We start from the raw sequence: 10,652 nt of genomic DNA on the forward strand, positions 1-10,652 counted from the left end.
TGAGGCCATAAGGAAGTGTGTGAATATCTCGTGTGTGTGCACACCTGCATGCAGACACCTGTGAAGAAGTGGGTGTGCTTGTGTGAAGGTGAGCGCAGTGTGCGTGCAAAGGGGAAACGAGGTCACATCACTCTGAGGACAAAGTGAAGCCACTTCCACCTCCTCCTGATGGCTAGCCCTGCCTAGCTGGAACAATCATTGACCACCTACATGAGCCCTAAACTACTTGCATCTCCAAGGGAGCCAGTCAGAGGGGAGAAGGAAGCCCCCATATCACAGACTGCCCACCACCTTGGCCACGATCTATGAGGACTATGCATGTTTTCAACTAGCAGGTGTCCTGCCTACTTGACATCTGGGAAGGTCTTTCCTTGTACCCATGGGCTGCTCTGCATGTCAGAGGAGCCCCAACTGTGATCTGGGGCTGTGTGCAGAACAGCCTCATTCACCAAACCCTGAGCTGCCAGAGCACAGGAGAAAACACCGCTCAAGAACCATACTTCTAGGCCTCGGTCTTCCTGAAACAGCCCATCTGCCTAAGAGGGCACAGCTGCATTTGGGGCTCCCTGAGGGCATTGCCAGGACCACAGGATGCAACCAGGTCCCTAAATATTCCAGCTGGCTGAGAGGGTGGGCATCCCATTGTGGAAGGCATGCACCCAGGCTGGAGGACTGCAGTGAAGACTTCTGAAGAAAGGGTTCAGGACCAGAGCGCAAAATGCCTGATGGCCCTGCCAGGCCTGAGAGGCTACAACCCTCTCGTCTCTACAGCTCAAGCCAACAGCCTGACTGAATAAGCAAAGTCGAAGCATTTGCCCACAGACGGACGTGAAAGGGTCAGACCCGAACACCAGTGTCCCCCGTGGTCAGCCACACGCACAGTGCATACGCATCACAACTTTCAAGACACACGTGAAAAATGCAGTCTAAGCTCTGTACAGTGGCCCCTGGCTGACAGGAGCAACAGGGTCTGGAATCCAACTGTGCTCCCTCCGCTTGTCAAGCTCTGTGCCTGGGCACAGGTTAGCTATAAACCACACTGTCATAAGCCAGTGGCCTGGCCCCTGTGCAACCTCCACAAGACAGTGCTGGCTTCCCTTTGTGCCAGCAGGAGGGGCCATTCCACAGTTTTCTAGGTTGTCGCAAGCCACTCACACTTTCAGAGGGCAGGGACAGGGCAGTCACCTGGGCCATCCCCAGCCCTGGGCTTGGCTGAGCAAGACAAAGAAGATGCCTTCCATGGTGCTGATGCTCACATCTAGAGTCATTTAGAAAAGGGGACATCTAGCTGAGAGGTAGGACTCACATCAGCAATGCCACCTCCGGAAATGCTGGGTCACAGCAGCTGCTCAACTGACAAAAGGTATTTCCAGCCATAGTGGCCTCACTGCCCAGTGCCTTTTAATGCTCTCATCCATGCAGGGGGCACATTTCCCTACCATAGGCCACCGTCCCACTGCCATGGACTATGCACAGTTATGCCGGAGGCAGGAGGCTGCTTTCCATTAAAACATTCCTTTCTCCTCCTCTGCCTCCACCTCCATTTCCTGATGGAGGAGAATGATAAAGAGCCACAGGCTTCGGTGACCCTGATTACCAGGTAAGATAACAGGTAGAAAGGACTTAACCACTGGCCTTCAGAGAAATATGGATGAACACAAGGGCTAGGCTTCTGAAAAGAAGTTCCAGAAACCTCAGACATCCCCAAAGTACCTAGAGAGCCACCTACCACCTCACCCACCAGCAGGCATGTGGAAGCACACAGAAGGAAAGGAACATGCACAGCTGGGGGGCGGCCACCGGGGAGAAGCCACCTGTGCCTGGCTGAGCAAGACCCAGCTAGGAGGGTCTACACTAAATCTACTAAAATGGGGAGGCTCTGAGAGTGGGCATGATTCCTGGTAAAGCAGTGTTCTAGAAGAGCTGCAAGGGGACAAGATGGACCACGATTACCTAGCAGTGACAAGCTTGTACCAGGTGGGTGTTCCTAGCTAACGACAAGTGCGCAACAACTCTCCCTGGTGAATAACAAAGAATCCCCAGCCAACAGCAGCTGTTGTGGAGACCAAGGGCAACTGCGATGGCTGTCTCCAGGGAGAGCAGAACCAAAAGCTCCCCTGGCTTCCTCAGTAGGCCCAGTTCCCTTCTCCGCCCCCACCCAGATGGCCCTTCCTCCTCATCTCCACCCCAGCACCATTCCTAAGGCATCTTCCTTTCTCACCGACACTTCCCCAGCCGGCCTGTTTCTGATGGGCACTGTTCTAGGCTGCACTTAAACGATAACCACACAAGGAGACAGTAATGGTTTTTTAATGACTTCAGCTCCAATTATGGAATAACTGCCAAGCCCAGGCTGCCAGCTGCAGCCCCGCCAGGAGACTCAGACGAGAGACAGGGCGCTGATGGATAGGTCTTTCAGTTGACCCTGGAGGCTCCTACATCACAGGCGCCTCCTGCTGGGGGCCTGAACAGGGAGGCTCAGGAAAGCCACTGGCTCATGAGGGTCAGCGAAACCCAGGCTTCAGTGTCCACCAATCCATCCGCTCAGTCCAGCACCAACGAGGTGGCAGCTTCACCTCCCAGGGAGCCCGCCCCTCTACATCCACTCACTTCCCCCAAGGCACCCCACAGATATCAGAGCAGTCAACCACGATTGACAACAGGGGGCAAGGACACAAGGACAATTCTGTGTGTCCTGGAAAAGCACACACAGCCAACATCCTCTAGCCTGTTTCCGAACTCCCTCTCTTTGTAGACTCTACCTTACATGCTCCAGCTACTCCATCAGTGCTAACCAGAGGCCCAGGGGTCAGGGAATCTAGGGACAGACCCAACCCTCTGGACACACTTTGCATGTTGACTTCACCCTCCCCTCTTCCTGCCCTCATTCTTTCCCCTCAGTCACAGTGGCAGCTACCCCTGCTGGACCCAGGAAATCACAGATGTGGGCTGACAGGAGAGGAAAGACCACCAGGGCATCTGGCTGCAACCCTGTGCCCCTGGCTGCAACCCTGGACCCCCGGCAAGTCCAGATCTGTGGCTTCTGTTGCCTGGCAGCTTACTGGGACACAGTGGGAACCAGTGCAGCTCCAGAAGGCAGAGGACCACACTGCTCACAGGAGTTCCAGCTTCCCAGGATGTGCCGTCTCCATTCCAGCCAGCAGTTCCCAAATTTATCAGGTGCATTCAAACTGCTGGAGGGACTAAGCCCTGACTTGATCATTCAGAACTGCTGGGGAACATCCCCCAGAATCAACCCACTCCTCTCTCTCTTTGTAAAAGCAAGTGCCATGGGTGATTCTGATGCTCAGCCATGCAAATGTGACCACGAGCCACAGCTGGTGATCTCTAAAGAACAACAAGAAAATCAGGGAGTTGTTATAAGGCTGCCAGAAGTAAAGTGGTGGGTCCAAGTGCCCAGGGCACCTTGGAGGCCGAACCTAGTAGCATAACGGAAGGAGTCAGGAGTCCCATTACTCCCTAGAAAACAAAGTTAGGAAGTGGTGGGAGGATCCTAACAAGGGCCAGGAGGAGGGGGAACCCGGAGACTTGCTTAGGTTCAACCTAAGGAAGAACTTAAAAGAAATCACAGCCATCTGATGGGAGGCCGTGTGGCAGGGATGCTACAGGGAGCATCCACACTGAGAACTAGATGACCTGTAAGGGCTCTTCCAATCTGAGATTCTCTCTCTGTGACCTACAGAGTGCTTTTCAAGCAGTGCTCCAGGAGGTCCCATGGTGATGTGAGAGTACTGTATCCCTCAGGTGTGCTTAGAACCCAGGTGTGGGGCTGGGAAAGCCAAGGAAGCCCTAGAGGCTATCCGGGGATGCCACTTGGATTCAAAGAAGTGGATGTCTTGTCTGTGCTGGGGACATGACCAGGAACCAGATAAGTTCCCTGATCTCAATTAGTTCATGACCAAGTGAGAGAAACACCAGGCAATGGCCTCAGGACCATGAAGACAAGGGCACTGAGGACGGGGCCACCCCAATCCCACCCAGCATAGTCCTCCAATATGCCGTGGGCCACAGTCCTTCCTGACTCTCACTGCTCCACTTACAACTTATAAAAGGCTGTAAATGTACTAAGGGCATTTAATATTCCTCAAGAACACAGGTAAAGAGAAACTGGCAGAATTAGAAATTATTAGTACTAATAGGAACAAAAGACAAAAATATTCCAATTGTTAAACTTTATAAACTCAATGGCTCTCTTTGATCTCAGAATGTGAGATTAATCCATGATCATTATACACTGAGCCAAAATTACCCATAAGAAGATTATCACCAACTATCATTTCTCTAAAGAAAATAAGCTGGGCCCAGGGAATTCAAGGTGTAACCATTAGAGAGGGAGTAAAACCCTCACCAGCAGAACTAGCAAGAAGCCAGCCAACCCCTCTCTCCCAAACCAAATGCCACATTCCAGCTCTGACATGCTGTGACATTAGGGAAACCTCACACCAGTCAAAGCACGTGCATGCCACCCCCTGCCCCCACTCCCATCTGCAAGTAAAATGCTTTGTCTGTCTTCTGCCCCAGTTTTCTCTGTGATCAGACAGCATGTGGCTCTGACTGCAATCAGCAGCCCAGTTAATGCAAGAGGCAATTTGAATCTCCTCCTCTCAGCCCAAGTCTCCCGTTTCGGAAGTCTACACCCCAATTCCAGTGCTTTCCCACACTCAGTGCGTGCCCAGAAAGACCCCAGCAGGGCAGGGGGGATCCTGGCAACTGTTGACACAGGCTACCTCCAGCTACACACCCCCCTCTCTACAACAGAACGAGGAGGTGGAGTGACAGGCATGGAGAAACCAAGCAGCGCAGGGCTATAAGGGTGTTGAGATGCTCCTCAGAGCCAGGCTTCCAGAGAGGCAGGATTCTATGCTTCAGGGCTGAGTCTGGGGCCCAGGAAAGGAATTGGAGGTGTAGGGGTGGAGGGGAGATAGTAGTTGGACCTGGGCTGAGGCAAGTGCCAAATCACTCCTTGCAGGATGCCAGGGCCCTAGGCACTTGCTAGAACAGGGTCATTTGCTAGAGACAATTCTACCTTCCTGGGCCACCTTTCCCAGGAACAGGCTTAAGCCATTCTGTTTGAGGCATATTTTCTCTAAGATCCCTGCACACTCTCTACAAGTTGCTTTAGTCCCTGGCTCCCTGGGAGAAGCTTTCTAGAACCATGTCTTGGCCTGGCCCAACCTCCAGTTTGCCAGATCCTAAACACGTCATCATCTCCACAGCCATAAGTGCTGCCCCTCCCACCCTCCTCAGTCCATGGCCACCACCCTGCCATCTGGACCCCCACACACAGGTACTTCCACAGCACCGGGGTCCACTCAGCCCACAAGCACTGCCCAGGCACCTCTGCCGCGTGGCTAGAAAAGGTTGATGACACTCTGTGGGGCTGCACTGTCTTCTAGAATGTCCTCAGCCCACATGTGCCAAGAAAGGCCAGGGTCCTCCAGAAACTACCTGTGCCCCAGCCTGGACGTCTGTCTGGTGCAGCAGCTCTTCTGAGTCAGCACAGCCCCAGTCCCTGGTTCCATGATGGAAACAGCTCCCTAATCCATGTGAGACTGAAGTGTGACTACATGTCTGCAGGAGAGCCTGTGGGTGACTTGTATGTGCGCACGTGTGAGTGTGTTGCTGGTGGCTGTGGGGAGAGACACAAAATAACCTGGAAACCCCTGAATCCTCCACAGAAGCTGAGATTAGAGGTAACAATTCTCAAGAGAAACCCTGAGTTCCCAGGCCACGTGCCTGTTTTCAGAAGGATCTGCTTTTAACAAGCCTTGGGCGGTTTCAGCTGGTTTCCATTTGGGACGCTGTCTGGACAGACTCAGAGAAGAGCCCTGTCAGAACTATTTTCTGTCAGTAACTGGTATGAGGCTCTAACAGAGAGCAAGCTGTGTTACAAGGCGGTTCCTGAGGAACTCATCCGGCCGCCCGCTAGCACGTGCACCTGGGTCGGCAATAACACAGTGGGCCTTAGCAGTCCAGCACCCTTTTTACACAGAGACAGCCCCGTAGCCCATGGCAACCAAGGAGCCAATGGGTGGCCAAGAATCTGGCGCTGCCATGGCGATGAGCTCCTTTCCCTGGTAATAGAATGGAGTAGAGTGGATAGGGAAAGACCTGCACCTGTGAGGGGCCCCCAGAGACCACCTCCCCGCCCCCTCTCACGCAAATGGGAAAGCCCAGCCATCCTTGAGATAGACCACAGTGCCTGGCAGCAGAGGGTGGTGGGCTTCCCTGAGTGTGCCTGGATTCTTGAGTGCCTTTGTGCATGTGAGGGCAGTTCTATGTACTGCGAGCTGGTGTGTGTCCAGGTATAGACCTGCTAGCAAGTAATTATTCAGTGTCTGAAAGAGACTGAGTAGCACTTGTGAGTGAGAAGCAGGTGTCAGTTATTCTCCAGATACAGGAGGTGGACGTGCACAGATATGCAGGCATGTGTCTTTGTAAGCCCAAGAATTCTTGTGTGTAGAATATATGGGTGCATGTCCATATGACCACTGGTGTGCTCTCGGTTCAGAATAACTGTCTTCACGGATCCATGCTTTGAGAGTGTGAACCGACCAGCAGGAGCGTCTTTGGCCCAAGGCACGGACGTCCTGTGGGTGCATGCGTGCAGATGTATGAGCGTGTGCGCGCACCCTGCACAGGCGTGTGACTGGGGTTCTGGGCCTAGGAGGGGGCTCAGAGCAGTGTGGACTCCTTCCCCAGGCGGCCACATGGTGCTGCCTGACCCAACAAGGCCCACACAGGCCCCTTCCAGCAACCCTGGCAGATAAGCGGGTGGAGCGGGGCAGGCGGGAGCAGTCCGCAGGGGCCCTCAAAGTTGAGGGAGGAAAGACCAGCGACTCCAACCCGCGCCCCAGTGCTGGGATAGGTGGGGAGGGCAGCGGTGCCCTGCGCCCCGGCCGCGTATCCCCGGCCAGCTTACGTCCCGAGTCGGGGGTGGTGGGCGCCCCGGCCCGGCGCCCGCGTACCTGTAGGGAATCCAGTCGGAATGCGGCTTGGAAGTCATGTCTCTCGGGGGCGGGGCGGTGGCTGCGGCTCTGGAGGCCGGGGCCCGGTGGGGCCGGCGCGGGGGCCCTGCTCAGCTCCCGGGCCGCCCCGGGCCGCATCCTCCCGGGCCGGGGCGCTGGGCCCCGCCGAGGCCCGCGCTGCACGCCAGGGCCCCGGCTGCTGGCTCTGCGAGCGGCTGCCTGCGCGGCGCGGCGAGATAGGCGAAGCTCCGGGAGTGCGCGGGGCGTGCGCGCGCGTGGAGGCGGGGAGGCCGACCGCACCGTCCCGCGCCCCTCTGGCGCCAAGGCGGGAGTACTGCGTGGCAGCGGCCGCCTGCCCCTTCTCCCTCGCCCCGCCCCGCCCCGCCCCGCCCCGCAGAGACCCCACCCCCCGGCCGGCTCAGGGCCTGCGGAGCGCCCTTGCCCCCTCCCCCGAAATCGTCGCGATCCACGCTCCATGCGCGTAACCGCGCCGGCTCCCACCTTCGGCTAACGGCGGTGCTGCAGCTGGGCCAGTCCCCAGGTCTCCCAGCCTCAGTTTCGTCTTCTGTGAAACGGGGATCATTCGAACACCTCCCTATGTACCTGCCCTACCCATCTGCGCTATGGGATGGGAAACCGATGCGCGGATTTGGCGGGGCAGGGACCGGGCCGGAGGCGCGGATGGAGGAGGAATCCAGTCGTGCAGGAAGAGGCGGGGGAACCTCCGGGCCGAAGCGTGGAGGTTGGCCTTCCCTCACCCCCACCTCCGAGTTCCCACACCCCCGCCTGGGGAACCCTCTGTCTTTGGGTTAAGGAGGTGTTTCCTCAGCAGTGGCTCCCTCCCATCTAAGCTATAGCGTCAAGGGAAGGGGAACATTTACTGTCTATTGCATTCCCAGCCCTTGCAAATTTGTAATATGTAATCTCCACGGTAGCCTTGAGAAACAAACATCATATCCCTAAAACCCAGAGAATAGGAATGCTGAGATGCCCAAGGCCGTAAAGCTAGGAAGTGGTGGAGCTGAAACTGTTCTGTGATCTGTGTCCTCCAAAGCCCTTCCTAAGGGGCGCAGTTAACCGGAGGCAAAAACCTCTACAAAGATCATCTGAAAGTCTCTGCGCGCTGAGGAGGTCCTGGTTGTGACTAGGACCAGCTTGAATGCAAGGCATGGCACACTGAGAAGGTAGAGGACCCACAGCAGGGCGGGCGGAAGCAAGGAGCAGCAGGCTGAGGGGTCACCAGGGCCTGCGTGTGGAGCAGGTGATCAGGGAGAGGTCTGCGGAGGGGCACGGTCCCCACACGCCCCGTGGGCGTCCTCATGTGCATCCTGGATTCTGCCGCACCAACCGCGCCAGAAGAGTGTTGTGCGGCGATCTTCTGATGATAAATAGGCGGTCAGGACTGCCCCGCAGAGAGTGTGAGAACAGCCAAGTGGGCTGAGGGAGGGGGCTCATCCTGCTGCCCTGGGGCCACAGCCAGACCCCCACCCCAGGACTCTCCGAGCCCTTCAGCCTTGCCTTCTCTTGCCCATTAATTATAAAAGACAATAACCACGATATTTGGATTATTTGCTGGGCGTCAGGAGCTGTGTTAGGTGCTACGTACATATTATAATTCGTTTAATCCTCATAGCCACCCTAGAAGGTAGGCACCATTAGCATACCCATTTTACATCAGAGGAACTGAGTCACAGAGAAGGCAAGGATCTTGCCCAAAGTCACATAGCTGGTCAGTGATGAAGCTAGCATTCACACACAAAAGGTCTGGGTCTACAGCACTTACTTACCCTCAGCCTCCTTTCAGCCTATCACAGTTCATGTAGTACACACACACACACACCCCTACACACATGCACACACACACACGCACACCTACACACATGCACGCACACCTACACACATGCATGCACACACACACAGCCTCTCTCTCCAGGCTTCTGGAGCTCAGGACAGGTCAGATCCATCTCTGTCGGGCACAACACTGATGCTCTCTGAACACTGTGACCTCTGATTATTTATCAACCTCCAAGAGCTATCACTGTCACTGGGGACAGAGAGCAGACAAAACACCTGGGAGTGGGGTGCAGAAGGCAGAAAGCAGGGCTGTTTTGTTGCCTGCTGGGATGCTTGGCCTGGACTCTGTTGGCCTTCCAGGAAGGGCAGCAGAGATTGGTCCCTACCCTGGAGACCGCAGCACAGCAGCAAAGCATTGCCCCAGAGGCCTCTGTCCTTCAGGGCAGAACCTTGCCTAGAGATCAGAAGCTTTGACCCCTGGAGGCCCCGCCCTCCAGGCCACCCTTTCCTGAGTTGCCATTAGTAGCTACCATGTCAGAGACAACTAGAGTCTAAAAGACTTTCCCTTCAAGAGTTTGAAGCTGTTTTCCTCCCTTTATTCCCAAATTACCTGACACCTTAAAGCAATCAGAATTTAGTTGGAAGGTCTCAGGAGCCTGGAGTAATTGAATCTATTAAATAGACAGTTTAGGCTCTGTCCTAAGGGAGCAAAATCTGGAGGCAGAGTGAGGTGCAGAAATAAGATGGCTTTCCAAGTCTCTTTCTGCAGAAGTTACATATGTATATGGGATGTGGGAGAACCGTGGGACTGAGCGCCAGTGTATGCATGAGTGTGAGTGTGTGTACATGTGAGGGAGCCAGTGGGACTGAGTGCCAGTGCACACAGTATGTGTGTGTATGTGTGTGCATTTGCATGTGTGTGCATGGGATATGGGGGAGCCAGTGGGACTGAGTGCCAGTGTACGCATGAATATGAGTGTGTGTGTGTGTGCATGTGTGTATGTCCATGGGTTGTGTGAGAGCCAGTGGGACTGTGTGCCAGTGTATGCCTTGAGTGTATGTGTGCATGGGAAGTTGGGGGCAGCAGGACTGTTTCAGTGTACGCAGAAATGTGTGTATGTGTGTGAGAGATGGCCCTGCAGTCTGAACTGGACTGCACAAGAACATTTGTTGGATGGTACGCGTGCAAGAGAATGATGTGTGTGCTTCTTTGAGTTCTATGGCGTGCATGAGTGTTAACATTCAACTCAGAATGCATGATGGGTTTTTCCACTCAAATGGCTTCCGTGGTTGACATTTTAAGTTTATGCCCTTGGCTTCCATCAAAAAGCTACTCCAGAAAGTGATATGATGTATATTATACTAGGCCATGATTAAAGTTATATTTTTACAACTGCACTATAACAGTGACCCTTGAAGAAGGGCATAAGCTTTTCAAATTTAGCCCCAGGAACAAGGTTATCTCGACTGAAACACCACCACACAGCAATCCCAACATGCCTGCCTCACCACCTGCCCAAATCCTGCAAGAGTAAGATATTTGCTATGAATTTAAATCATTCTGTTTGCATTTTAGGCATTTTCAAACGTGGTGATGAAATGTTTGTGAGGGGGAGTGAAGGAATGCATGGGGAGTGAAGCAGCCCAACAGAGACCCTCGCATCTGCCACCTGAGCTTGAGGACCCCAGGGCCACCTCCCGCCCAAGCAGAATGAGTTCACCCAGGGAAGAAGGTTAGCATTTTGGGACTTAGCCACCTATATGGAGTCTTATATGTGCTATACTTAATGTGACATTTTTATTGAGTGTGGGCCATCTCTAGTCAATTTTGGAAGCAAAGGGATATGAATGATAAATGATATCCATTCA

General features: G+C 54.3%; 1 protein-coding gene and 1 long non-coding RNA gene across 3 annotated transcripts in view; one reads left to right on the top strand and one right to left on the bottom strand.

The window, feature by feature from the left end:
* The window catches only part of TUB (TUB bipartite transcription factor), a 26,660-nt gene extending 19,334 nt beyond the window's left edge, over nt 1-7,326 (bottom strand). Inside the window, exon 1 of one of the 2 annotated variants that reach the window (XM_024255560.3) lies at nt 6,990-7,326. In XM_024255560.3, coding sequence (XP_024111328.1) covers nt 6,990-7,027 — 38 coding nt within the window. In that variant the 5' untranslated portion in view covers nt 7,028-7,326. The remainder of the gene's footprint in view (nt 1-6,989) is intronic. The other variant, XM_063711260.1, reaches the window with a different exon arrangement.
* Nucleotides 7,327-7,419: 93 nt separating this feature from the next.
* LOC134759415 (uncharacterized) lies at nt 7,420-10,652 on the top strand. The gene is made up of 2 exons (XR_010135484.1): nt 7,420-7,731; nt 10,360-10,652. It is a non-coding gene; the product is annotated as an uncharacterized LOC134759415 (long non-coding RNA).

This window comes from Pongo abelii, chromosome 9 (genome assembly GCF_028885655.2).
Source record: "Pongo abelii isolate AG06213 chromosome 9, NHGRI_mPonAbe1-v2.0_pri, whole genome shotgun sequence".
Lineage (NCBI taxonomy): Eukaryota > Metazoa > Chordata > Mammalia > Primates > Hominidae > Pongo > Pongo abelii.